General features: G+C 39.0%; 2 protein-coding genes across 5 annotated transcripts in view; one reads left to right on the top strand and one right to left on the bottom strand.

Moving 5' to 3' along the window:
* Window positions 1–25,051, top strand: part of LOC136262153 (synaptonemal complex protein 1-like) — a 391,211-nt gene that overhangs the window by 146,917 nt on the left and 219,243 nt on the right. For all 4 annotated transcript variants that reach the window (XM_066056308.1, XM_066056311.1, XM_066056309.1 and 1 more), the window contains exon 14: window positions 16,950–17,057. In XM_066056308.1, the coding sequence (XP_065912380.1) occupies window positions 16,950–17,057 (108 nt within the window). The remainder of the gene's footprint in view (window positions 1–16,949; window positions 17,058–25,051) is intronic.
* On the bottom strand, window positions 10,280–12,329 carry LOC136259721 (uncharacterized). The gene is made up of 2 exons (XM_066053237.1): window positions 12,113–12,329; window positions 10,280–11,930 (listed from the first exon to the last, which is right to left on the bottom strand). The coding sequence occupies exons 1-2, from the start codon at window positions 12,250–12,252 to the stop codon at window positions 10,280–10,282; spliced, it is 1,791 nt and encodes a 596-aa protein (XP_065909309.1). The 5' UTR covers window positions 12,253–12,329.

Here is a 25,051-nt window from a genome sequence, read left to right as displayed (position 1 = left end):
TATGACTGCCACTATCACTTTACTACACACAACCAATTAACTGGTTATTGCCAATTATTGGTAGGCAATTAACCAGTATCAAAAATTTTGTAGGTGTACTGCACTAATCTGTATCTTGACTTTCTATCTGTAACATCCTAGTGTCAAGGTCTTTATCACTGTCAAGTAACTCTTCAGTAGTAGTCTCCCTTGAGAAATCATTTATTTCTTTTGGGCATCGTCTGATACAATTTAATGCCACTCGAATGCTTGGAGAATTAGACTTATACTAATCAATAAAAATTCAGCTCCGTTTAAGAAGCTTCTTAAGGGTGCTAGCGCCTTTTTAAAGCCATACAAATGCTATATTTCATGCTGCTCATGCAGCCAAGGGAAAGTTCTTCTAAGCTCTAGTGGTGGTTTTCATGATGCTCTCAACTATCTACTTCAATAAAATTCAACTCACAAAGCTGTGGCTTCCTTTGTAAACACGATGCCACCCGTTAAAATGAAGCCACGCTTATTCCCAGATAACCATGCTGCTCACAGCCATCCCATTCATTGTGAAGCTTCTTCAGTGGCTTATTAACACTTTAGCGTATGGATTTGTCTCTGTGATATCGCTTTCTTTAGAAACAAAGAGAAAAGTGACGCTTCGTAAACAAACATCAACTTTAGAGCCACATAACTTCCCGTTACATCACTTTTAAAGAAAAGCCTTATGCTGAAGTCTAGAAAATTCATTATTGATTATCCAGTAAAAAATTCACAGGGCTGTGATTATCGCATAACCAGGAATATCTTCATTTGTAAAACAGTGTAAAGCCTGCACGCGCCGGTTATAACGTTATGTGGTATGTTAAAACATTCCTTTCAACCACTAGTATATACAATGAAAAACATTCAACATAAGAGATAGTTTATGGTGTTTTATTGACTCTAGGTTTATGCCTGTCTTCCAGGATTCTACCACAACATGATCAAGGTTATCACCTTCCTTCAGTAGACAATTCCTAGAGTAATTTACCATATAAGATAGCTAGGTACAATACAATCAAGAGTTCATAATATTTGCAAGAGTTCATTATATTTGTATGGGCCCCATACAAATATTATGAACTCTTGATACAATGTTGCAAAGTACGTACCACATCTTATATGTGGGTCTCAATCTTCTAGGAGTCTACCACTGAACCATTACCTTATTTCAGTACAGAATACCTAGAGTAATCAAATTTGTATATAACAAGCATAATACAATATCACAAAAGTACCTACAAAGTGAAGTGTGGGACTACTGTGTTCCTTAGAGAAACTCTTCTGTGAATGGTCCACACTTTCTGTATGGTCTATGCATTCACTACACTATCATGCATGAACAGACACAACAAATCATAGATAATATTTAGTACCTTACCTGAGATTAGAAACAGAGGCAATTAACATCAATCAACAGATTCACTCTGCGTTGCAGAAGAGCAATTTTAGTGTAAAGTTAACTCCATTACATTAGTCCGTGTTGTCTAAGAAAACTTGAGCTGGAATGAAGAAAACAATGCATGGGAATGATGGTGATGGTCCGTTGTCGTTATTAAATAATGGTAGGGATAATGTTTAAATCTTAAGGTGGCACTGAAGTAATTATGTGAAGCCATTCAGTGCCCATTTGTAATGATTATGATTCGCCCACCCTATGATTATGATTCGCCCACCCTCCTAATTAGCTATTTTCGGGTGGTGAAAGAACTCTACTTGTAAACCATGTAGTCTAGGTCTAAAGGGTTATTATGATAGTCTATAATGTTGTAGCTTAACATACCAAGTTTAGTGAGATCACCAGCTTTAATTTCATACCTATTAAACTGAACTTACAAGCCATTTTTTAAAACAACTCACCCTAGAAACAACCTAGCATAAGTTGCTTTGGCTCTTATGGTTTCTCACCTTGTAGAACAACTGTATGGATTCCTTTTTAACAATAACAATGTGGAAACTGGTGTAAATGCAAACTCACATCTTTCGACATGGGATAACACGCCCATCAAGAGCGAATCATGAAAAATCGATGCATAGCCTATAAAGAAATGATTCCCAGTGCCTCTGCCAAATTTTGAGGGTCTGTGGTACATAAATATGGAGTTATTTCGCTAATTGTGAGACAGTGTAGCTGGCCAGGGTGCACTCCGTAAAGCAGTAATCACGTGATGGCAGCTGGTGTTGTTCGCCTGTGAAGTTACCAGAATTTTGACAAGGTGATGAAGTTAGTAAGTGAATATCGTTGCTTGTATCAACAATAGTATCCTGACAGTCTGATAGAGCTGGTTCTTTCAATACTTCAAAGTACTTCACTTTGTTTATTTTTTATTTTTTGCGCATGACCATAAACACGATGTCCCATTAGCCTTGTAAGGCTTCATTTGATTACTTCAGCACCACCTTAATACTTGTTTGCAAGCTGTCGTTTAGTGCTGTGTGTGGTAGATGGTTATAGATAAATTGAAATACTGTCTCTGGTTCTTTTCATTACAGGTAGCTACCAAGGCAAGAGACACTTGTGAAGCACTCACAATGGAAAAAAATAAGTAGTGAATACTTCCGTGACATCATTGTTAGTGATGGTCACTAAAATGTACAGCCAGTGACATTAACTTTTTTCCACAGTATTCATCTTTTAGTACTGTGCAGACTGGGCATATTAGAGATAATTCTTTTAAATTTAAGTCCACAGAGTCAAAGATGCAAAAGGAGTGCACAGAACCTGACTGGTGTTTTGCTGCTGAAAACAGTACCAGTTTCAATGAATTTGCTTTGAAATTGTCAAGAGAATTGCAGCAGGCAATGAGTTCGTGTAAAAAGAAATCATGTAATCGAGTTGAGAAGAAGCTACAAGCTATCAACTAAAATGGGCATGCAGCACTCAAAAAGATTACATCACAGAGACTTGTACAATAGCACGTTGTTCATAATGCTATAAATATTTCATTGCAGCAATTAATACATATAATTACTGGTACAACATAAATATGCAAGTTTTGTAAATAAAGGTAGTAGTTTCCATAGGAGCAACTTCACCCTGTAGGAAACAAAGTATTTGCAAATAATACCTGAGGGGATAACAGCACACTGCTTCAGTTTACAGCGCATTCTAAAGACTCAACAGGTGTCAGTGCATGAAGGAAGACATAGGTAGGGGCAGTGCTAGCAATAAAAAGTGCTTTCAGCCTAAACCCTGAAATTGCCGGTATTCATCCCATCGAGAGGGCCTCATTTAAAGTGCTAAGTTTTCTATGACCTCTCCTTTCATTTACATGCAAAATATAGAGTGCAAATAATAATCATTGTAAAATTGTAGCTATAGCTAAAATGAAATATTTGCATGTACTTTAAAGAATTGAATATTTCACTACATCAGTCCAGGAAAATACATTCTAAAATCCATCTGGCTTACTTATATATGTATGAATTACTTTAGAAAGTAAGCTGAACACGTCTAGGAAAAGGCCTGTGAGCTCCGAACTTTAGTACTACAAAAACACTTGCTTCGTGGTTTGTGGTGTCATTTGTGAACAAATACACCTCAAAACATGGTGATTTTGGAGTTCATTGTTGCTCTTGTAGAGGGAGTCTGAAGGGTATAAGCTTGAAGTAGACTTCCAACAGGCAAGTGTGCACCACTACTAGTAAGGGGTACTACTGGCATCACTGTACTGTAAGGTGTTGGGTGAACAAGAACATCTGTTCCTCGGTAGGTGTGGCTACCGGAAACACTGGTATGAGCTGTGAGTGGAGCAGTGGGCATCAGAGGAAATAGGTTTCCACTCGACAAGACCCCGCATCTGCTAATCGAATTGTCTGGTTGGCTACTACAATAGGATTTATCAAGGAGTTTGTTGATGCAAGGGTGCTTTCTGAAGTGGTGGACGTGTCTGCCGCTGTACAGGTCTGAATGGGAAAGGTACTACTTCGTGAGCTCCAACTATTGTAGGGGCTCATCGACTCAGGTGCTTTATTACTTAGTACTGCAATGCGTGACGCACACGCCTCTTCGAGCTCAGCGACCAGTCTCACTTCTCTGATCTCCCATGTAACACGCTCTGCCTCAACAAAGTGATAACACTCGAGCTCTGTGCCCTCTAACACCCACTTCAATTCACTCTCTAACACCTCGCACTGGGCCCATCTCTCAGCGAGTTAACACTCCAGCTGTTCATTGTGACGCTGGAGCTTATGTCGCTCCATACATAGTGTGCAAAATAACTTTTTAGACTTGTGCTGACACACTGTCAGGGCAACATGAAAGTTGAGTGGGCATCAATCAATTTGTTTGGACATTTAAATTTTTTGTATTTCTCCTTTCCCGTATGTGTTATGCCAAATTATTTGTTTCAAGCATTGGGGTCGCCAATGTACTGAACAACTGATTACTACTCATCCACTCACTAACCATGACAGATCAGACAAACACAGCATTGTAGGGTTCTGGTCACATATAAGAGCTCCTATCAATTCAGTGCTGTTACAGGAGCATTTGTAGGAAATAATTCTAAGTAGGAAAATTTACCTCAGTAGTACTATAGCTATGTGGTCAAACTGTACTTTTGCTGCTATGAAATATTGTCTCTTTCAAAATGAACATAAAATGGACTTCAGCTCAAAATATAAGCTGGGTGTACAAATGAATACCACAAATAAAAGCTATAGTAATGGTTATAAGTACATTTGCCAAGTAACTAAGTCAAATAGGCTGGCACAACATGTGCACTGTAACCTGTTGGTCTCTTGGGCATGGCTTTGTCGCCAGGCATCTGGATTCAGTGGAATGGAATGGTGGAATGGAACGGTAATTATGTAATTTCACTTAGTAGTCACCTCTTTATAAAGACCACCTTCTCCAAAAAAAACCTCTTTATAAAGACTGCTTTATTTTAGTGTAGAGTTCGTCGCCTTTGCAGTAGTATTCGTCCTGTTTGCAATTGAATTTGCCGGTTTTGCAATTGATTTTGTTGGTTTTGCAATTGATTTAATTGCTTTTGCATTAGAATTCATCAATAGAATTCATCAATAGAATTCGTCCATAACAAGATTGCGAGCTGCAGTAAACACGAAAACAAGATGTAGCAGCTGCTCCATGATCTTTTTGAAGTACAACTGTTGTAAACAACTCTTTATAGGGTGATAATTCTTCTGCTACAGCTTCTTCACCAACATTCACAACTGTTCTTCGCCATTGGCAATGGGTGTGGTCACTCTCGAACACGCTAATTAACTCGACAGGCAGTTAATGGCTTTGCGTATAACCAGCTTCAATAGACACTATCCAAAACCATGCCCACTTTTCGGATGCCATTTTGAATGGGGCCAATTTCAATAATATACTGACTGCACTGCATTGAAATTCAGCGATGAAGAAAGCTCAAACTATGTGGTATTGTCAAACAATAGTCCATGGAAGCTTTCAATGCTGTAAATTCCTTGTTCTGGCTAAAGGCAGGTGATTATCAGGTGATGAACAAGGCACAAAGGGCTGACGACACTAATTCCCTTGTTTACCTATACAAGGAGCGCCTGGATGGGCAGTTGCTACTATAGTTACTATCACTAATAAATGCCGTAGTAATGAATACTAAAATACTATCTATTTGCTTCGCAGTGCTTCCTGTGAGAGCCAACAAGGCAATTTGGGCTGTCGATGCTTCGCGCCTTGTTCAACCCTGATATCCACCTGCCCTAACCAAATTTACAACCTTGAAGACTTCCACGGCCAATTGTTCGACAATACCCCCTAGTTCGAGCTTTATTCATCATCGGATTTCAATGTAGCGCAGTCGTAATAGTTGATATTTGCCCCATTCAAAATGGCATAAAGCTGTTGCTATGACAATTACGTAGGTTTGGATTGTGTCTATTACTCTCTAGTGTCTCAAGTGGTATTATCCATGGCGAAAAAGATTCACCTTGTGATGAGTGGCTGGTATCTTACAGTCAATGTAGTTATGACGAATTCTTGTGCAAACACAACGAATTCTAATGAAAAAGTGACAAAATCAATTGCAAAACCGATGAAATCAATTGCAAAACCGACAAATTCAATATGCAAACGGGACGAATTCTACAGCAAAGGCAACAAACTCTACTGCAAACAGGATGAAGTCTATTGCAAAGGCGACGAATTTAATTGCAAAAACCTGTAATGACGTTTTAACGTATAGATAATGTTCTAACCCACACTATTAAAACCATGATCAATCTTCAGATGCAACTGTATATAACAAACAGGGTGAGTTCTTGTTAGTCTTTTTCACCTATTAGGTGAGTGCGCCCAAAGTGATATATATCACTTATACCACGGCTGCTTGGTATTTGCTGATATATACGCCTGCAGTCCTCAGGCTGTGCCCTCGGGCTTTGGGTGTAGATATCAGCAAATCCCTCGCAGCCGTAGTATAACTATTAAATACATTATCTAATTATCAAATTAAATGGCACCAAGTTTCGTCAGATAGGTAATACCATTATCGCACAGCTTTAGTGGAACCTGTGTATAGTGGTCACCTTTGGACCAGAAAGTGGTGGGCTGTTTATACAGGTTGCTGTTATAGAAAAAACCTGCTTAAGACGGTTGGCAGCATTTTAGTGGCTATGATCATTATAAATAGGTAATTAACATAAAAGAGGCTTATGCCAACTTTAAAACTAATGTTCTGTTTTATCAGTACAGGAAAAAGGTGAGAATGTTGCTAATGGCCATTGAATACTTTAAAGTTGAAAGGTAGGAAGTATCATACAGTATGGTACTGTATATCAGGGATCATGAAGATTTGGGCTTTTCTGGCCAAAAATATCATCCTAAAATCAGCCTCACAATATCTTCATGGCATCTTGGCAGTATTGGTTAGCCCAAGAGTGCCTTCAGTATGACCTGAAACACTTCCAAAAAGTTGCTACAAAATTTAAACAAAATTTATTTAATTGAATTTTCTGCTGACTGACTAACGCCTTCAGATAAGCGTAACTTGATAATGGCTAAGGCTACGGACTTGATTCTTTCACTGCTCAACGTCACTTCGTCCAGGCACGTGCCTTTTGGCTTACCGCAGTACGTACAATGCATGCATCATGGACTTACCTAAGTTACCTTTGTCCTCCTTTGTGTCCCATTTCTTTTTGCTGACAGCTCAATGTGTCAATTCATGTTGGTAGCTAGCACAAAGGCTTCCCTACAGGAATTGTCCGTATTTTCCATAGTGACTGCAGAGGCACTTCTTCTACTGTTCTTTGCTTGTAATGCTGTGAAACATGCTGAGCATAGACAAAAACAGAAGTATGATGGCCACGTACAAGTCAGTAAGGGTGCGCAAATTGTCCCTATTTTTGTGGTGACTGGATTGATTGCAGAGGTGCTTCCTTCATTTGTAGTTCTGTGTAATTGGCTGAACATAGCTGAAAGTGAAGCGTAATGGCCATTCACTTTCGAGTCAGTAATTGAAGGCTGGGACACGCATTCAGGCAAAAACATTAACCCTGGTGCTCTAATTTCTTTTGATACGGTATGCACATTCATAATAATGTTACAAAAAAGTGAATAAACAAATATAAGAAATTTTTAGTTTGATTTGGGATCATAGAAGAAAGTAGGGAAACAAGGGAGGTTGACTACACCTGCAGATATACTAGTAGACATTTAATCCCTAATTCAGTTAGTATATCTGTAGGTGTAGGCGACCTCCCTTGTTTTCCTAATATTTCTTTTTATAATCTCTAATTGACCTTAAAATTTCTTATTTTTTCTTATACTTGTGACAATAGCGTGTTAAACAGTGCCAACTGTCAATCATGTTACCAGATTACTGGCTGAATAAACCTCTTACTTTTTGTTATAATTAATGCCATATGAGTGTTGAAGTTATGTATACAGTGATGATTTGTTAATTATTGGCTGGCTGCTATACGCTGCTATACTTGTTAGACAGGAATACAGACCACAGTGTATACATTTGTATGAAAAAAAGTAGTGCTGTACACCAGTGTTCAATTAACCAGTTATTAACCAGTGTTGTCTAGGTCAGCCAATAACCAGAGAAGAAACCTTTAAACTGGTTATTGCCCACCCACTTGGTAAACCATAAATTACCCCTGCTGACAAGTGTTAACATCATAACATGACCTCAAAGAATGTGTAAATGTGTGATTATAATAACTGTTATTGCAAGACAGGATGTTGATGGTTGCTTTGGTACCACCCTAAACCTTCCTGCAGGCTTGTTGAGTCACATTATGTCTGCCAATATACAAACAAACCAATTAACCAGTTATTGCCAATTATTGCCAATCATTGGTAGGCAATTAACCAGTGACAAAAATTTTGTAGGTGTACAGCACTAGAAAAAAGTAATTGGGACATGGTGACAGTGGCCAATATACAAAGGTGTTAGCTTCATTAGACAGGTTCCACTATACTGTTTACATATGTATGTGTATTAAAGCAGAAAATATTTACCTAAAAATGCTCTAGCAATTAGTATGATGCTTTAAGTAAACATCGAATCCAGACCTGTAGTCATGTGGTTGAGAATAAAAATCTTTGAATCGAACAATAGTGATCTGTAATTTTTATGTGAAATTTAAATCTTGGGCAGAGACTTCTGTGAAATTTAAAGTACAAATCCTACCATGAAAATTTCCTGGTATATGGTATGGCTTCTGCTGTATACAGTCTAAGAAATGATCATATTGGCACTTTTTATTGTGACTTCCTATTGTGGTGCAGTATATGGTTTCTTTGATACCTGAAAACTAATGGCACATTTTCATAACGAAAAAATAGAACATTAGGAATTACGGAACGGGGGGTTGCACGTGTATTAGAAATAATTTTTACAATGGTTCATTCTTGTTGTGTTCCAGGCTGCAGTAACGATTCCGTGAAGAAGCCTGGTTTGTCGTATCACCGACTCCCATTGAAAAGAAAGAAGTTGATGAAGGTATGGATACACAAGATAGGTCGGAAAAACCTACCACTCAACAGAAACACCAGGGTTTGTAGTGACCACTTCGTGAACTCGGTAGGACGACGGCTACGAAAGGATGAATTCCCAACACTTAATCTCCCGATACTTCCTACGTCAAAAACTGTGCCAGTTAAGCGAAAATCTCCAAGAAAGCGGTGTGAGACTCCACCTGAAGATGATGGAACCAGCGAGGAGCTCGAGAGTGAATCAAGTAGTGATGAAGAGATTGTAAGTGATGAAGAATGTAGTACTGAGCAGCTTACCATGGTTGATATTAAGCAAATGGAGGAACAGATTGAAGCAATGAAACAGAAGATAACAGAGTTAGAAAAGGAAAATAAATCATTAAAATTTAACCTTGATAACATTGCATACACAGATAAGAAAGTGTCATTTTACACTGGGTTCCCAAGCCGTGCAGCTGATGTCATGCTTCAAGTTCCTTGGCCCAGCAGTCAATGAACTAATATACTGGAACTCCAAGGTAGATGACACTGCAAGTGGAGTGAAAAAGAAGGGTCGTCCAAGAAGCTTGGCTCCAATTGATGAGTTTTTTCTGGTTCTGGTACGACTCCGACTGGGTTTGCTAGAGCAGGACCTTGCTGATCGAGTAGGGTTATCCTGTGCTACTATATCAAGAATATTTACTACTTGGATCAACTTTCTTTATTTAAAACTGAAGGAGATTCCACTGTGGCCACCAAAAGATGTTGTTGTAGCAAACATGCCAAAGTACTTCCAAGACCTGTACCCAACAACACGAGTCATCATTGATGCAACTGAAGTGTATATTGAAAAGCCGTCATTACCAGATCTGCAGCAAATGACTTTTTCAAATTACAAAAACAGCAACACATTTAAAGCTCTAGTGGGAATTTCCCCTTCTGGAGCCATAACATTTGTTTCTAGCCTTTACTCGGGTTCTATTTCAGACAAGGAACTCACAAGACGAAGTGGAATACTGGCATTGCTTGAGAAAGGTGATTCTGTTATGGCGGATAGGGGGTTTGATATTGAGACTGATTTGATACCACTAGGAGTAAAACTGAATATTCCTCCATTCCTTAAAGGTAAATCCCAGTTGTCAGAAAAGGAGATGATTGAGACACGTCGTATTGCCTCAGTTCGAATTCACGTCGAAAGAGCTATGGAACGTATCAAGAACTATCATATATTTGACAAAGATATACCATCCCATTTGACTTATCTAGCTGACCAAATTTTTTTTGTATGCTCTGTATTAAGTAACTTCTGGCCCCCACTTTGTGAATAGTATTTTTGTAGCATCATTTTTATAAGTAATATGAAGATTTGTACAATGGATACACTATTTCCGGTAACATTTCACACTCAAAGTAATCATTTAATTGTGGGATTGCTCTGTTAACCCATTCACTGTCAGAATATATACGTTCGATCATTAACCCCTTGGTGGTATAGACGCAAAAGTCACACCATTCACACAAGTCGGATGATACATACAGCTGTAGCTGAACTTGATCATAATACTGGTGACACCTTTTCAAAGTAAATTTCCCATCATCAGCTATGTAACAGTAGAAGTTAGGATCTTTGCATGCTTCTGTTGGAGATACATCCCTCTTCGTATACGGGCATTTGACTTCAAGGAGTCCCTTGTAAATACTGTCTACACTGTCAATAACAACTCCATCTGGAGATGAACCAAACCATCCCTCTCGTGGGTGAATAATAAAACCTGCCAGCTTTACTGCTATTGTGGTATGGCCACTTAGTTGCATAGTTTTTACGTATGCTTCACGTGCCACAGCTTCATGTTCTTGTCCCCATTTTATTGGTACAGGAAGGGGAATAAGTGGCTTACTGTACAACACTGACTTCAGTAGTGCAGGGGTTCTTGTCTTCTGCCTCAAAATCTGTCCACACTTATATCCTGTAATTCTTTTCTGTCTTACTTCATACCATAGATAGCATTGTGACTGCAAACGGGTAGCCTCTTCAATCTGCTGTCTTACACTACTGCTAACTTGCAGCCCTTCTTTCACAACGACACATCTCTCTCTCATTTCACTGGCACTGAGAAGGCAAATTGCTGGTGTAGGAGGTTGCTGTGCAGCTTCTGTTGCAGAATCAGGAGTGTCTCCCTCTGGCTTTCTGCTATAGGAATGATCACGTAGAGCTCTCTCGGGGCAAGGAACAAGTACACTATTAAATGCTGAAGGCTGGTTGAAACTGAGCAAATCTGCTCTAAGGATATCAAGGGCTTTGGTACTGGCAGAACGTAAATGCAGAGGTCTTGGATCAAAATTAGAAGGAGTACGAGAGCTCTCTCGCTGATTTAAATTGACTGCATTTATTTTAATTTTGTGTTCCTTCAGATCAGTTACTGGCCTAGCATCTAGCTTCCTTGCTCTTGATTGACCCCATTCTTGTAGACGTTGAGTACATGTAAAAAATTCTGGCATTGTCCCATTTTCACAGAAGCTTTGAAACAAATAACAAAGGGCACCAATATGTTTACATGTAGCAGCAGGTCCTTTCCCAGCTGGACATCTACATATAGCACCAGAAATTTCCCATTTCCCATTCAAAATAGACAATTCAACCTTATAGGTTATATCTTTCTTCATCTCTGGAAGACAGTATGCTCGCAGCCACAATGTATCATGGGTGTTGAATACTTCCACTTGCTGAAGGTGGCCACAACGGAAAAGATTCATAGCTGATTTGTTGATAGCCTTAAAATCACCACAAAGGCGTGTATCACAAACTTGCCGTGTTACAAAGTAACTGACGATCTGTGCATTGGTAAAATTGGGAACAGTGTCTGGTGAAGTATAAAATTGTTTGATGTCGACCCAATCACTGGTATCTGGTGCTCCATAGCTTTCATCACTAGTAGCAGAAACATTGTCCGGATCCACTAGGGTGTCTGCCCAACCATACTGTATGTATGCTTTCACCCTATAAAATATATGGACAAGTATATATGGACCCACACACAAATATACACAACATATATTGTTTGACTGCAGAATTAATTACCAACATGAAAAATGATCGCACACTACTTCATAACAAGGTAAACAACAAGGTAATCAATTGCTAACTACTTCGTAATAAGGTAGGTATAATAGATTACAAACCTGGCTACTAAATCCGCCTTCTTGCCTTTCAATGGAGCGCCTCTACACGCCAACCAACGCTTCAATTCTGGGATTTTCAATTCGTTAGGCTCCCGACCACGCAATGAAGCACCAGGAATGTCCTCCTCTCGTAGCTCCATCGCTTTAAATCACTCCGTGACAAATAATAGCACTCCAACACCGCAATAAAAACTGTCTAATAAATGCGCAACCCCCCATTCCGTAATTCCTAATGTTCTATTTTTTCGTTATGAAAATGTACCATTAACGTTTAGCTTGTGGGGCTGTAGGTTGTTGTGTTTCAACCATTTTGTAGTATGGTGTGTTATAAGTATATCTAAACCTGCTACCAGTGATATAAATCAGTTGTATACCATTTACAATTAATGGTATTATCAGGCTAAGTACCTCCTTTTGGCCACACAGTTCAAAGGCATCATACACTATGCAGACCAATACAGGAAGTCACAATCCAAGGCAATGAATTGGAGAATACCATCAAGCTGACAAATTGCTCTTGAATGAATATTTGCAGCTTCAGTTTTGCACGTACTAGTCGGAATAACTGGGAGGAAGTACAACTGCTGGGCTGATATGGTATCCATATACTACCAGCTTGTTTACCAATAAATGTGATCTGTCTTATTGTCACAAATGAAATAATTAGAATTGTAATATTCACTGTGTTTCCTTTAAAGAAATTGTGCACCTGTTGGAGTATTTCACAGAGTTTATTGTTATTCAAGATACTGACTAATGATGCAAACTACTGTAAAGCTGTTTGAATCGTTGAAATGCCTTTTTTGGTCATAAATATTTGAGTTGTTAAATATGACATTAGGACTGATTTTCCAAAATCCAGCTGCAACTTAAGGTATATTGTTTTCCTTGATAGCAAATGCTAGCCTGACTCAGCATTGAAACTGGGTCGGGTCAACTGGATCACATTTCTCCGGGTCATCTGGGTCCGACCCAGTTTACAAATTATCCGGGTCTAACCCGGATTGGATCACATGAGAAACGAAATTGTTCGTTTGATGATGTGGAAACTTATAAATGCTAGTCGTGTAGCTCTTTCGTGAGCCACGCCCACTTATCGCATTACAAACATATGCTCAGCCACGCCCATTTATTAGTGAGTGCAGTCTGTAGCATGAAACTGTGTCCGTTGGTTGTCTGCAAGGTTACATGGAGCCACGCCCACTAATGGATTATTGTAAGAGTTGTATATAGTCCAGTCTTGCAGCAGGATAAGTACTTTTGTTAGCCACACCCACTTCAATATATCGGGAAATTGTAATACAATATATGCATGTAGCCACACCCAATTGCTGTCTGTAAACTCACAGTAGCTAAATGGAACCAAAACCAACTGACTGATTTTAAATTATAAACTTATCGGCTTAGTTATCACATAACTACTCGTTTACTCAACACGAATTGAATGTTCAAAACATAGTCTCGCTCGCATGAGACTACCCAAAACATAGCTCTTATTGCACGCCTCGGCTTTAATTAATCCGGGTCAAATCCGGTCAGTTAGTCATCCGATTCAGCATTAGTGACCCGGTTTCAATGCTGGCCTGACTTTCTTGCTCCTTCCATGTTACAAATTGGCACCTTTTATCTGTGCAAGCCCTATTCCACATATCAGACATAACACATACCCAGTTTGTATGTGATTCTTCCCTCAGGCCCACAGGCCCAAGGGTGTTGCATTTACCAATCAAATACAAACATTGCACATTACACCACATGCATAAAATGGGTTACATATGATTTGTAACACTGACAGCAGCCTTTTAATCTACCATGCACCATATTACAAAGTTACGTTTTTTTTTTTAAATGTTAATTTAAAAATGAAGTAGGGATCTGTGCAATAAAAAGTAGTGAAACAAGAGATGAATGATGGTATTACAGCATAGCCCGGTGGGAAGTCCCTACTTTGGAATTGAATAACATAATCGCTATAGCTATAGTGTGCCAAATAGGGACTTTCCCACCAGATTATGCTGTAATACCATCATTCATCTCTTGTTTCACTACTTTTATTGCATGGATCCCTACTTCATTTTTAAATTAGCATTTTTAAAAAATACTAGATTGTTTAGTTTTTTGTTGTAGTACAGCTAGCTAAAATGAACTTGTGACTGTTCATACATGACTGTTGTATTAAAGCATATAAGAGGTGTGCAGCTACGTAGCTATAGACCAATGAGGGGAGAATGAGGTCATCTTGTTTACTGTTAAGTAAACAGCTAAATTGTTAAGAGGTGTGGTCTCCGCTGGTACACTATCACTATTAGTCTACCTTGAAGTTTAATTAATGGGCGTGGTCGCAAACCTATCATGAACGAGATCCCAATTGCAAAGTTGCATATATATAGCTAGTATATCTCGAGTCAGCCAAGAGGTGTGCAGCTAGCTATATAGCTAGATCAATGATGGGTGAGATCATCTTGTTTATACTATTAAGTAAATAACCAGGTTGTTAAGAGATGTGGCCTCCATACTCTATTGCTATTAGTCCACCTAGATCTTTAATTGATGGGCGTGGCCACGAACCTATTACAAACGGTATCCCAATGAGCCTTTTCCACAATCACGTCACAATGCAAAAATGGCAAAAGGTATGGGGGCACTTTGTATAGAGAGCCATTGGAAGGAAAACAAAACCAGACCGTAGGACTATTCGAGAAGTATGAAAATGCTTTGAGTTGTGACATAATTGTGGAAAAGGCTCCTCTTCTATGGGAGCATATGAGCCTTTTCCAAGGGAATTTTATTCATCCTTCCCCACTTTACCCTGAAAAATGTCATCCTTTTCCAAGGGCATTTTTTCAGGATAAAGAGGGAAACCTGAAAAGGTTCCCCCTCTACCCTGTATTTATCCTTCCCCACTATTCCCAGCATCTCCCTTCCAACTTGACTGTATATTTAGTATAATTGTTTTAGCTCTTGTGTGTATATTGTAGTGTTTACATATGTGTAGATACTAAGGCTCAAACGATTAGCCGAATATTCGGATTAATATTCGTTTACTTTTTGTCCAAATAATAAAATTAACAAACTATTATTCGCACGTGATCATTTATATGGTGACACGTGATTAGCTGTCAGTTATTAACGAAGTAGAAGATGATGTTATTGAAAGTAACGAAAAGGAAAGGACTATGGCAATAAAGCGAAAAGTAGTAATAGAATTAGGCAGCCACTAATTGGGGAAGATGTACTAATTCCACGATGAATCGCCGTAAGCACAAGACTTCATACGGATTTGTGGCTCAGTACTCCAGGCACTTCTACTTTGTTACAATCACTTTCTATCACAGTATCATTGTGATAACCCTTTCAGAAAGGGCATTATGGCATCTCTTTCTTAGTAAAGTTATTCATATGAAGCCACAAAGCTGTTTGTGGGCTCCTTGGTAGTGGCCACCTTAATCACTGAATTGCAATGAAACCTTATACACCGATTATTCAACTAATTTTGTTAGAGCTGAGCGAATATTTGAGTACAGTAAATCACTATTCGTTTAAGCCCTAGTAGATACACAAAAAAAAGAGAAAAGGTTTATCGCCAAGTTGCATATATCTTAGTATATCTCTTATGGTAGCACCGCCAGGACTGAAGCGCTTCTGAAATACAGCTCTGAAATAATTTTGTGGCATCTAAATATACTACTGAAAGAAAGTGTTGATGCAGAAAATTAATGCCTTGATATGCTTTTGTTGGATAAAAAAGACAAGCAGCCTGATTGAGGATAAAAGAAAAGACAGGGCGCAGAGGGCCTACACTTGTCGGAAACCCACAAGGCACATCCCACTGGTGAGTTTATTATTATGGCGTAAAATGGTGGCCATGCGCTACTTCATTTGGCCTCTAGGCTTGCAAATGTGGTCAGGCAGTGAGGCAGACTAAATTTAGAGTTTTTTCTGTATCCAGCCATCTATTAACGTTTTCTTGTTTTAATGCTGTATTTGATGTTAGATGGACTAATATTATTCCGTAAAGGTGAATTTCATCACGCAAGATGTCTCTAGGACAATTTTCGAAGGCAGAATTTTAGGCAGCGTGCATCATTTTCGGAGCAATCCCCACTTAAACAGTACAACTGTACTGTTTGATGACTGGGATTTTCTGTTTCCAAAAACCATCTTGTATATAGCATTACTCAGTGCAAAACAACCCTCAGGTGGTTCTTTGCAATGGGTATAGGTCCACTAGTATGAATCAAGTGAAATGGAAACAGTAAGTGTATTTCAGACAACCCAAAACTCAAATTTGCCATTTTGTTCATCATGAACCACACTAGCTAGTGGTTCATAAAGAGATATCACCTTTGTTTTTTTCCAAAATCCTTAATAGAACTCTCACCTAAACACCACCTTAGAAAACTCTTCCACCCTCAAAAAAAATCTTATAATGGAAGAAGTATAGGTCCACTAGTAATACGAAGTCAAAGGACCTACTTTTTAAAGAAGTGAAATCTGCCATTTTAGTTTTAACACCTTACTAGACAATATGGTAGTTATTGCCTGGGTAATAACTACTATATTATCCAAGTAGATTTTTTGAAGTATAAATTCACTGAGAAACAGGTATGACTCATTAAATTATAACCTTTGGATTAAACCATTAGTTGCTTAGGTAGGCAGTTAATATAGTCAGTCAGTAGAAAATTTGAATTTCATAGAAACTGATTGAAAGCTCTTAGAAAGCATACGAAACTTATTAACCAATACTGTCAAGTCAGGGAAATACAAACCCTGATGATTCGTACTACACATTTATTGTTAGTAATAAGATTGCAGTGAGACTACTTACTTGTAGGAATTATTGGGTGAGCAGTTGATTGAGGCTAAGGATGAGTTAAAACATACAATGCAAAAAATGGATGAGGAAAAAATATTAGTGTCAGATGAGAAGGCATCAGTGGAGGTAAGCGAGAGGATTGTGTATGTGAAACATGCATTGTAGTACATACTACAATTTACAGTGTATAATCGGTATGCTGATTATTGGGTCTTCTTTCTAAGGTAGCTTTTCAGATGGCTGCTCCATTAGGAGTTTCTGAAAAGTTCTATCATGAACCTACCAGCTGTAGCTCATGATACAGCTCAAATGTGTCCCAAAAGCCATTAAATGTAGCAACAATAGAAAAAAAGAATCATTTTCATTGCTACTTGCTCATAACACTCACACGACTTCTTATCAAGGATAAATGGTGGTATTGCAGCAAAAATGGTCAGGGAAAAATTGGGGACATTAAAAATTGCAAATTTTACAGGAGTTGTTCATCATAATATTATCTAATCCAAAACAGCCAAGCTGTAAAAAAAAGTGTGCGGCCCTCAGAAAGGCTATGGTGAAAAAAGATGTGAAATCCAAGGTGGCGGCCAAGAAATGGCTGTGATGGTAGGTTAATGGTAAAAATTTTAATAATGACAATTCAGGTAAATTTTGTGAAACGGCACAAAAATTCACCTGAATTGTCGTTATTAAAATTTTTACCATTAACCTACCATCACAGCCATTTCTTGGCCGCCACCTTGGATTTCACATCTTTTTTCACCATAGCCTTTCTGAGGGCCGCACACTTTTTTTACAGCTTGGCTGTTTTGGATTAGATTTCATTTCTTTTTGTATTTGTATACCCCAAAGCCGGCCTATGGTCAGCTTTGGGACTTTTTTAACCTATGTTTTTTTCTTTACTACAGGAAGACGAAAAGATGAAGTAGATGTACTTTAAATATTTTATCAGTAAATGTACAAATTATATATATAATACATATGTGATCGGATTTGCGAAAAGGGGTCTTCCACACACATCCAATTTGCCAACTTTGACAATTGATAACTTCAGATTGGAAAGAGCTATTGCCTTGAAATTTGGACAGTGGTGATTTCTTTGCAGCTGAACTCTCTACATGATAGTTTCTTTATAGCTGAACTCTCTACAAGGTAATTTCTTCTAGCTGATCTCTCTTCAGGGAGATTTTTTGTAGCTGAACTATCTACAAGGTAACTTCTTCTAGCTGATCTCTCTACAGGGTGATTTGTTTGTAGCTGAATTCTTTACAGGTGATTTGTTTGCAGCTGAGCTCTTTACAGAATGGTTACTTTGTAGCTGAACTCTCTACAAAGTAACTTCTTCTAACTGATCTTTCTACAGGGTGATTTGTTTGTAGCTGAACTATCTACAAAGTAACTTCTTCTAGCTGATCTCTCTACAGGGAGATTTGTTTGTAGCTGAACTCTCTACAGGTGATTTGTATGTAGCTGAATTCTGTACAGGTGATTTGTTTGTAGCTGAATTCTGTACAGGTGGTTTCTTTGTAGCTGAACTCTCTAAAAGGTAACTTCTTCTAACTGATCTTTCTACAGGGCAATTTGTTTCTGGCAGAATTTTCTACAGGGTGATTTCTTTGCAGCTGAACTCTCTACATGATGGTTTCTTTGTAGCTGAACACTCTACAAGGTAATTTCTTCTAACTGATCTCTCTACAGGGTGATTTGTTTGTAGCTGAACTATCTACAAGGTAACTTCTTCTAGCTGATCTCTCTACAGGATGATTTGTTCGTAGCTGAATTCTGTACAGGTGATTTGTTTGCAGCTGAGCTCTTTACAGAATGGTTTCTTTGTAGCTGAACTCTCTACAAGGTAACTTTTCTAGCTGATGTCTCTACAAGGTAGCTAGTTTGTAGCTGAACTCTCTACATGGTGGTTTCTTTGTAACAGAACTTTCTACAAGGTGACTTCTTCTAGCTGATCTTTCAATAGGGTGATTTGTTTGTAGCTTCACTCTCTACAAGGTAACTTCTTCTAGCTGATCTCTCTACAGGGAGATTTGTTTGTAACTGAACTTTCTAAATGATGGTTTCTTTGTAGCTGAACTCTCTACAAGTTATTTCTTCTAGCTGATCTCCCTGTAGGGTGATTTGTTTGTAGCTGAATTCTGTACAGGTGATTTGTTTGCAGCTGAGCTCTTTACAGAATGGTTTCTTTGTAGCTGAACTCTCTACAAGGTAACTTCTTCTAACTGATCTTTCTACGGGGCAATTTGTTTCTGGCAGAATTTTCTACAGGGTGATTTCTTTGCAGCTGAACTCTCTACATGGTGTTTTCTTTGTAGCTGAACTCTCTACAAGGTAACTTCTTCTAGCTGATCTCTCTACAGGATGACTTGTTCGTAGCTGAACGATCTACAAGGTAACTTCTTCTAGCTGATCTCTCTACAGGGAGATTTGTTTGTAGCTGAACTCTCTACAGGTGATTTGTTTGAAGCTGAACTCTCTAAATGATGGTTTCTTTGTAGCTGAACTCTCTACAAGTTAACTTCTTCTAGCTGATCTCTCTACATGGTGATTTGTTTGTAGCTGAACTATCTACAAGGTAACTTCTTCTAACTGATCTTTCTACAGGGCAATTTGTTCGTGGCAGAATTTTATACAGGGTGATTTCTTTGCAGCTGAACTCTCTACATGGTGGTTTCTTTGTTGCTGAACTCTCTACAAGGTAACTTCTTCTAGCTGATCTCTCTACAGGGTGATTTGTTTGTAGCTGAACAATCTACAAGGTAACTTCTTCTAGCTGATCTCTCTACAGGGAGATTTTTTTGTAGCTGAACTCTCTACAGGTGATTTATTTGAAGCTGAACTCTCTAAATGATGGTTTCTTTGTAGCTGAACTCTCTCCAAGTTAACTTCTTCTAGCTGATCTCTCTACATGGTGATTTGTTTGTAGCTGAATTCTGTATAGGTGATTTGTTTGCAGCTGAGCTCTTTAAATAATGGTTTCTTTGTAGCTGAACTCTCTCAAGGTAACTTCTTCTAGCTGATGTCTTTACAGGGTCACTAGTTTGTAGCTGAATTCTCTACATGGTGGTTTCTTTGTAACTGAACTCTCTACAAGGTAACTTTTTCTAGCTCATCTTTCTACAGGGTGATTTATTTGTAGCTGAATTCTGTACAGGTGGTTTGTTTGCAGCTGAGCTCTTTAAAGAATGGTTTCTTTGTAGCTGAACTCTCTACAAGGTAACTTCTTCTAGCTGATGTCTCTACAATGTCACTAGTTTGTAGCTGAGCTCTCTACATGGTGGTTTTTTTGTAACTGAACTTTCTACAAGGTGACCTCTTCTAGCTGATCTTTCTACAGGGTGATTTGTTTGAGGCTGAACTCTCTACAAGGTAACTTCTTCTAGCTGATCTCTCTACAGGTAGATTTGTTTGTAGCTGAACTCTCTACATGATGGTTTCTTTGTAGTTGAACTCTCTCAAGGTAACTTCTTCTAGCTGATGTCTTTACAGGGTCACTAGTTTGTAGCTGAATTCTCTACATGGTGGTTTCTTTGTAACTGAACTCTCTACAAGGTAACTTTTTCTAGCTCATCTTTCTACAGGGTGATTTATTTGTAGCTGAATTCTGTACAGGTGGTTTGTTTGCAGCTGAGCTCTTTAAAGAATGGTTTCTTTGTAGCTGAACTCTCTACAAGGTAACTTCTTCTAGCTGATGTCTCTACAAGGTCACTAGTTTGTAGCTGAGCTCTCTACATGGTGGTTTTTTTTGTAACTGAACTCTCTACAAGGTGACCTCTTCTAGCTGATCTTTCTACAGGGTGATTTGTTTGAAGCTGAACTCTCTACAAGGTAACTTCTTCTAGCTGATCTCTCTACAGGGAGATTTGTTTGTAGCTGAACTCTCTATAAGGTGATTTGTTTGTAGTTGATCTCTCTGCAGGTTGATTTGTTTTAGCTGAACTCTCTACAGGCTGATTTGTTTGTAGCCGATCTCTCTACAGGGTAATTTGTTTGTAGCTGAACTCCCTACAAGTTGATTTGTGTGTAGCTGATCTCTCTGCAGGTTGATTTGTTTGTAGCCGATCTCTCTACAGGGCAATTTGTTTGTAGCTGATCTCTCTACAGGGTGATTTTTTTGTAGCTGACCTCTCTTCAGGGTGATTTGTTTCTAGCTGATCTCTCTACAGGGTGATTTTTTGTAGCTGATCTCTCTTCAGGGTGATTTGTTTCTAGCTGATTGCTCTACAGGTTGATTTGTTTGTAGATGAACTCTCTACAGGGTAATTTGCTTGTAGCTGAACTCTTTACTTTGTGTCTAGTTTGTAGCTGATCTCTCTACAGGGTGATTTGTTTGTAGCTGAACTCCTTACATTGTGTGTAGTTTCTAGCTGATCTCTCTACAGGGTGATTTGTTTGTAGCTGATCTCTCTACAAGTTGATTTGTGTGTATATAGATGATCTCTCAGCAGGTTGATTTGTTTGTAGCCGATCTCTCTACAGGTAATCTGTTTGTAGCTGAACTCTCTATAAGGTGATTTGTTTGTAGCTGATCTCTCTGCAGGTTGATTTGTTTTAGCTGAACTCTCTACAGGGTGATTGCTTGTAGCTGAACTCCTTACATTGTGTCTAGTTTCTAGCTGATGTCTCTACAGGGTGATTTTTTGTAGCTGAACTCTCTTCAGGGTGATTTGTTTCTAGCTGATCTCTCTACAGGTAGATTTGTGTTGATTTGTTCATTGCTGATCGCTCTAAAGGTAATTGATTTGTTGCAGTTGAACACCCTGCAAAGTGTTTTGTTTGTAGCTGATAACTCTAAAGGGTAATTTGTTTGTAGCTGAACTCTCTCCACAGTGACTTGTATGTAGCAGAATTCTGTGTAACTGAATTCTCTAGAGAGTGACTTAATTGTAGCTGAATTCTCTACACAGTGCATGACTTGTTTATAGCTGAACTTTCTTCAGTGTGACTTGTAATGTTCTGAATCTCTATAGTGGTATATTTGCTTAACTCTCCACATGGTGACTGTCTTCTTGCTGAACTGTCTATAAGATTAACTGTTTGCAGCTGAACTCCCTACAGAATAACTTGTGATGTAATAAAATTCTATAATGGAGTAAATAAATTAGCCGAATGCTCTATTAGGGTGACTGTTCTATTAGAGTATCTCGATCTCGCATTTGCTACACGGAGTTGGCTTTCGAATCATAACTCAGTGGTTTGTAATCCGATTCTTCTGTACTACGGCAAGGACTTTCTATGAAGATTATTCCAGCTATACACCGATTTTCAGCTCATTGCTCTAAGCGGTTTGCCTAGTAGGCGTGAAAACTAATACTTTTTTATTCATAAAAATCGATCGCGTAATTGTGACACAGGTTGGGTTTTGTGTCATATCTCCGTGGTCTTTATCTCGATTCCTTTCAAACCACCAAAAGGCACTCCTACGATGGTTATTCCATCTACATAGCAATTTTCAACTCATTCCATGAAGTGGTTTACCCTGTAGGCGTGACAACAAATCGATCTTGTTTTACGCGAATAATCGGTCATAACTCCTGAACCATTCATCGGATTTGTACCAAAGTTGATGCTAGGATTCGCCTTTGGACTCCCTTTCTGTGTGCCAAATTTCAAGGCGATCGGAGTACGCGTTTGCTTGTTATAGCAATTTTTGCAAGTGTGCGAAAAGACGAAGAAGAAAAAAAAAACGAAACTTTGGCAGTTCGTATCTCGGAAATGGCTGGAGCGATTTCCTTCAAATTTGGAATGTAGACTCCCTTGGCTGGCGGGCAACTGTGTAGCAAATTTGGTTCCAATCAGATAAGTGATCACCGAGATACAAAGGTGTGAAAACGACGTTTTCGTTCTTCCTGTCAATATACTCACGGTGTGGCGCGCCGGCTTCTTGGGCCGCACGACACACTACCGTGTGTCTTGATCTAATCCAAAACAGCCAAGCTGTAAAGCGGAACCAAAATTCACCTGAATTGTTGTTATTAAATTTTTTACCATTAACCTACCATCACAGCCATTTCTTGGCCGCCACCTTAGATATCACATCTTTTTCCACCATAGCGTTTTTGAGGGCCGCACTCTTTTTTTACAGCTTGGCTGTTTCGATTAGATTTCACTTCTTTTTGTATTTGTATACCCCAAAACTGGCCTATGGTTGGCTTTGCGGCTTTTTTAACCTATCTTTCTTTCTTTACCACAGGAAGAAGAAAGGATGAAGCAGATGTTAAATACTTTAAATATTTCTGATTTTATCAGTAAATATCTATATATTAATTCTCTTCGCCCACGCAAGTGTTTTTCTAGCACTGATCCTTCATTCTTGGTCGGATTTCAATCGGATCGCTACCATTCAATTCTAGAATTTGAGACAAGTCTTATGATCCAGGATTGGTGGCAATTCATTAAACTACGGAAAATACCCTTTAAACCACCGTAACTCCCCGAGGAAGACACGAATTCGTCCATAACTTTCTGGAGACCCTTATCGTGTTACCAGCCTTCCCCATCCCAGCCTACACTAGACGTTTCTCTCCCCTGTGGCTGACAGAACGAGAAACATTAAAATCGAAGCCATAAAAATTTCAAACACAAACTCCTCCCAGGTTTTTCCCCCGATTAGCTTCAAACTCGCTAAATCAACTACCCGTCCAAATCAATGTGTCATAAGGTGGTTTTCGTGTCTATCATTACGTGCTAACCTTGGTTGCGAGATACTTATCACTGTCAATGGCCATTATAAGTTTACGATACGCGTATACGGCATCCCGGTATACACGCGTTGCCAATAGAAATCAGATGACGTCATGGTTAAAATTTAATATCTAAAAGCTTACAGTGAGATAGGATCAATCACTTTTTCATGATTTAACCAATCACATCAGAGAATTTGATCATGTGATCTGGTGTGTACGCTATCATCCGGCAAACACACTCGCCAGTATAAAAGGAGAAGTTTCATAGTGGGTGTGGCCAGTCTACAACTACTTGACAGAGACTACACAAGAAACATTCATCAGGAATACACACTCTGCACCCTGCTGCGCTCATTACAAGGATAGACGTCCTGAGGCCTACACCGCTGTCCGCTAGACGAAGTATGACTACAGCGACACGAAGACAGACAGTTCAGGGAAGCCTAAAATTGAGGATTACCAGCACACCACTGCAAGGGAGAAGGAAACAGTAAATAAAGGAGAGTTTCGTAGTGGGTGTGGCAAGTCTACGAGTGATGATTATTTCTATCAGGCTACTTGACAGAGACCACACAAGGAAGACTCGCCGGAAATACACATGGTGCACCCTGCTGTGCTGTCCACTACAAGGATAGACGTCCTGAGGCCTATCCCGCTGTGTGCTAGACGAATTATAGCTACTGTGACAAGAAGACAAGCAGGTCAGGGACTATAGACATACCTAAAACGGAGGATTACTAGCAACACCACTGCAAGGGAGAAGGAAACAGTCAATAAAGGATAGTTTCATAGTGGGTGTGGCAAGTTAATGCGGGATGATCACTCCGACCAGGCTGCCTACAATGACACACTCTGCACCCTACAGGATGACACCTTTGTGAACAAGGAAAATTACGTTCAACTACTCTAATAGAACATACATCTACCTTACTAGGCAATGAATTGTGGGGACTAGATCATTTAGTTGCTATTGCAGTCTTCAATGTGTAGGGAGACACGGACACATTTTCACTCCTTGGTAACTCAACAGGGACAGCTGAAACTTCCAGAAGCTCTACTGAGCAACCACTCTTCGTATGAAGGATTCACCTGGGCTATGCTGATATACAACTCTTCACATATGCTGGTGTTGACCTTGCTCAGTGCAGCTGATTAACTTGAATACCGTACTCAATACTGTACTGCATACACACTTTGTCATGTAATAAGTAAACAACACAACAGTACCATGACTAGGATGTAGAAATGAAACTCCAATTCAGTTACTCATATTGACTAAACAATCTATCTGAATAATACCACTATATGTGACAAATGCAACTTGAATTAGTATATAGCTCATTGTGGTAATGCACCAACCATTGGTCAACTGATCCTCATACCACACTCAAGCACTTTGTTAGTTCATGCAACATCATCCAAATGAAG

Source organism: Dysidea avara, chromosome 7 (genome assembly GCF_963678975.1).
Source record: "Dysidea avara chromosome 7, odDysAvar1.4, whole genome shotgun sequence".
Lineage (NCBI taxonomy): Eukaryota > Metazoa > Porifera > Demospongiae > Dictyoceratida > Dysideidae > Dysidea > Dysidea avara.
The sequence above is the reverse complement of the archived record's forward strand: the minus strand, read 5'-3'. Positions and strand labels throughout refer to the sequence as shown.

Bases quoted from the DNA above. Each gene is read 5' to 3' on its own strand.
- LOC136259721 (XM_066053237.1), bottom strand. From the start codon at position 12,252: ATGGAGCTACGAGAGGAGGACATTCCTGGTGCTTCATTGCGTGGTCGG. The intron at 11,931-12,112 runs GTTTGTAATCTA...TATATTTTATAG, and splicing joins AAGGCGGATTTAGTAGCCAG to GGTGAAAGCATACATACAGT.